Source organism: Apis dorsata, unplaced genomic scaffold, assembly GCF_000469605.1.
Source record: "Apis dorsata unplaced genomic scaffold, Apis dorsata 1.3 scaffold_137, whole genome shotgun sequence".
In the NCBI taxonomy this organism is placed as follows: Eukaryota; Metazoa; Arthropoda; class Insecta; order Hymenoptera; family Apidae; genus Apis; species Apis dorsata.
In genome coordinates, this window is record NW_006263429.1 from 371591 (window position 1) to 376201 (window position 4611).

The window sequence follows — 4611 nt, forward strand, 5'->3', positions numbered from 1 at the left end:
CCGATATATTACGTAATTTTTTTGAACGCAATAATCCTAATATTGCATTTTCTTTATCAGTCTTAAGCTCTTTTGATGTTCCCATACTTGAATCAGTACATAATATTTCTATCATTTTATTTAACATACTAGGTTCTAAAGTAACGGTATTTTCTGTAACTTCATTAGCTATAAATATAAGAACTAAATTTCTTTGTTCATCAGTAATATAATCAGGATTTCTTGGACTTAATGGTGTACTAGGCATGATAATATTTAATAGTATATCTATAAGTCTTTGCCGTTGCCTGAGACCCATCTCAGATGTAAATTCTGGTTCTTGAAAGGCAATTGCTATCACATCGAGAAATCCTTTTGCATCAAATTGTAGTAAAGTTCTGAGATAAGGATATTGCCTTTCTGTATCATTAGCCAAACTTGAATGCTGTGAAAGTAATGCTCTTAATACATCTGTTTTTGCTCTCTGAGACATACCCTCAGGGAGTTCATCCCGAGGAAAACCACGACCAGCAAGGCAACAACTAGCATAAACTAAAAGTGCATTGCCAAGTTGTATACTATCTCTAGTTAACGAATCTTTTGAATTCGTTAACATACTTTGCAATATCGGTACTAATTGATGAATTGAAGCAGTAAAATCACCTAATGCTGTCGTTTGAAGATGTATTAAAGCTTCCCAAAGACCCCGTTGCCGACAAAGTGTCGTTACCTACGATATTTTTAAATACAAATAATTATATATATTTTCAGAACTAATTTTTATAAATAATTTTTTTTATTTTATTCAGAAATATAAAAATATTAAGAAAATATAAATATCTTTACTTACTTGGTGAATATCTAAACAATCAACATCTAATAACACTATAATTGCTTGAAGTGAATCTACTTTTCCTTCTTGGTCATAAAGCGTAACTAATTGTTGAGCAATTAACGGTGGTAATCGCGGTCGTAAACTTCCATCCAATAATGGATTTTCCAGGGCATGTAAATAACTCGCCTTTAATCCCTCGGATTCCGAAACTAAGTCCCATAATTTTCCAAATAATAAATCTGTATTTTCTAATTGTATACAATAATCTACACAAGTTGTGACTATTTCAAATTCTGCATTTTCGTCTGCAAGACAATGATTCAATTCTTCCATATATTGAATCAAAACTTGACATACTTTATCACGAGCTATTTGTTTACGACGTTGCTTTGAACCACGAAGACCAACAACTGCTTTTCCTTTATCTTGATAAAAAGAGAGTCCTAATGCTAATGCTTCTGGAAACCTTCTCTGAAATCATAAAAAATGTAATAAAATAAAAAATTATATAATTTCAATACAAACCTGCATTGTCAAATGTCTCAATCGTTCAGTCCATGTTCGTATACAAACTACATGTAAACTTTTAGTACCTAATAGTAAAAGTTGAGTACCAAATGTTACTACAGTATTATAACATGCTCGTTCACCAGCCAATGCCATTGCCTATAATTCAAACAAATATATATAATATATATATAATGTATAATAAATCAAAACAATATAATTATTATAATTTAAATTTAATAATTACTTAATATAATAATTTAATTAAGTGATACCTTTGAAACATTTCCACCAGTAGACAAACCTTTAAAATGGCTAGATGCATAAGAAATACCAACACGACTCATATCTAATGTTTCCAAATTATCCTGTGCTCTTACATCTAATAAATGTAATCTTTCTTGAGTATCTAATACAGCCAATGATCTTGGATTTAACCATCGTAAATTACTTATTGTATAGGGTAGAGTCATTCTTCGTAAGGGAGATAATTTTACTCTTGAACCAGCTTCAGTACATACCTAGTAAATTTAATTAATATAAATTTGTTTATAATTAAAAAAATTATATCTTATATAAAATGATAATACTTGATAAAAATGAACCACATCATCTCTTGCAAGAGCTAAAACAGGATCAATTACACGAGAAGCATCTGCTGCTTGTATAACAACAAGTTGCCAAGATAGTTGTGGTGGTGCTATAGGAGCACCAGATAAAGGATGAGTTAATACAACACGCATTCTAGGTCTTATGCATACTACTATTACCTAAAAAATTTAAATAATATAAAATTATATATATATTTAATAAGTTTTCATTTTTTTTAATGTTAAGTAAAGAACCTTTGATAATGTTGCCATTGCTACTAAAGTATAATTTTTCAGAGTATGTGATGGCAGATGATTCAATAACAAAGGTTCTAATGTACACACTTCACCTCTAGATCCACTAAATAAACACCTGCTTTCACAGCCTCTCACTCCCATAACTCTTGTAAAATTCAATTCAAAAACAGATCCACCACTATCACTACATAATGCTACCTTAGGTGAATCTGTGAACTGTGCAAATATATGTCATATTTTATTAACAAAATCATATATTAAATACTAAGATAATATAAATTGATCTCACTTTAACATGTAATACAGCTGTATCAAGAGGATGAACATCAGTAAGTGTCCTTAATACTTTTCCATTGGAACTATCTATCATTAATATATGTCCTCTAGCAAAGCCAGCTAGTACTCTACTTCCATCATGATTAAAACATAATGCAGATACTGATCCTTGATGTCTTGTTTCTTGATCACACCATCTTAATGTTTGTGAAGAATCAAAACCTAATACCAGACCATGACTAGTACCAACTACTAACATATTCCCTCCTGCAGCAACTGCACTTGCTAAACCAGCATTGACTTTTTCCTATATATATATATAAATATAATTATATAAATATAATTAAAAATAATATATTATAAATTCATTGTAATTATAAAAATCTTTTAAAAAAATATTTTTGCTTACACTAGCTGATATAATTTGTGATGATATTCCTTTTAATATAACATGTCTTAAAATAGCACCAGAAGATGTTGTTTGAGAAGTTTTATTGATTTTATTCAAAGAGTTTAATGACAGATGACTTCCAACACTTGTTGTTTCACTACTTCCTAATTTTTCACCTTGTGTTAAACCAAAATCATCATCTGTTCCAGATAATGATGCACAGTCAGGTTCTGTTAATATACTTTCTAAGGAGGGTAATTCTTCCACAGCTGGTATAGCATATTCTGTGTTATCCAACTAAAATTATAGAATATTAATTTTAATAGTGTTAATAACAAAATTATGTAATGTAAGTATAATAATACAATTAAATTTATTAGATTTAAACAAGAGTTTAAGTAAAGAAAATATATAAAATAAATTAAAAATAATTAAAAAAAGAATCTTAATATTAATAAAATATAATCTAATATAATAATTGCATTTAATTATTATATATTATATTTATAAACAAAATAAGAAAATTGGATATTATAAGAACATAACCTAAAAATTAAAAACTTTGTATAACTTATATAAATATTTTTATAATTAATATAATTACATACTTCTTCGATATCTAAATTGATAACCTCAGTTGCAAGGTATTCTTGAGACCCAGCATCCGACCCCAACCCATTTTCAGCCATTTTTTATCCCACCTGTCATTCCACAGCTGACATACGTAAATATAGCGGTCTCTCATTAAACTATAGAATATAAAAGATATATATATATATATATATATAAGACTAGATTTTATTCTATTATTGTATATGTATATACATTTAGATACAAACAAGATACAGAAAAGACATTTAATGTATTTTTTTTATTTTATGTTTCGGGAATATATGATTATTTTACCATTTTAATATAATTCTAAACCAATTGGCTCAGAATAAAATTGCAATGTTAATAATAGTTGAAATTGAAATTAAATTTCAATATAAAATTATAAATAAGAAACAAAACAAATATTATTTATTAGAATATTTTGTAGACGTATATGAAATAGTGCATTTTACACAATAATTACATTTATATTATTATAAAAAAAATACTGTTGCCATAATAATTTCGAACAGTATTTGGATAATTAATTACATATTTTAAAAATGTTTGAAAAGATATATAAATAGCAAATAGATTTGATAAATGAGTCTTCTATATTCAATACAATACTTCAAAATTTCTTTCTATTCTTTTTATTACCGAAAAACTTTCATTCGTTTAAATCACATCATTGTCGTTAAGCGGATTATATATCACAATATATGTTTTGTGAGATTATCGTCTTAAAGATATATAAAGCCGAAAATATATAACCTATATTTTTTACATTAAAATAAAAAATTAAAACATATTTCAATTTTGAAAGAGAAATAATGAAAATGTATTCCATTTATATATTTCATCTAATGTTATTATCTTCTTTTATATCATTATCGTTATTAGGATATATTATAAAGAAAAATATTTCAAATGAAAAAATGAATTCATAACGGTTATAATATTATTCTAATATTATTAATTTTTATATATGATAAATTAACTGCAAAATTCAACTTTATTTTTTTTAAAGAAATTATATAATTTTTTATACATTAGTTAAGAAATCAATATATTTGATATTTTCTATAAAAAAATATTAGATTATAATTCTATAAAAAATTATTAATTTAAAAGATAATTTAAATATTAAATCTATATTATAATTAAATCTCTTAATTATT

The 4611-nt window shown here is 25.9% G+C and overlaps 1 protein-coding gene across 1 annotated transcript in view; it reads right to left on the reverse strand.

The window, feature by feature from the left end:
* Window positions 1-3613, reverse strand: part of LOC102679362 (vacuolar protein sorting-associated protein 8 homolog) — a 6170-nt gene extending 2557 nt beyond the window's left edge. The window contains exons 1-9 of the mRNA XM_031509309.1: window positions 3445-3613; window positions 2855-3133; window positions 2459-2752; window positions 2167-2385; window positions 1912-2091; window positions 1597-1842; window positions 1340-1480; window positions 830-1285; window positions 5-709 (exon numbers count right to left, since the gene is read on the reverse strand). Coding sequence (XP_031365169.1) covers window positions 5-709; window positions 830-1285; window positions 1340-1480; window positions 1597-1842; window positions 1912-2091; window positions 2167-2385; window positions 2459-2752; window positions 2855-3133; window positions 3445-3525 — 2601 coding nt within the window. The 5' untranslated portion in view covers window positions 3526-3613. The remainder of the gene's footprint in view (window positions 1-4; window positions 710-829; window positions 1286-1339; window positions 1481-1596; window positions 1843-1911; window positions 2092-2166; window positions 2386-2458; window positions 2753-2854; window positions 3134-3444) is intronic.
* Window positions 3614-4611: the final 998 nt, after the last annotated feature.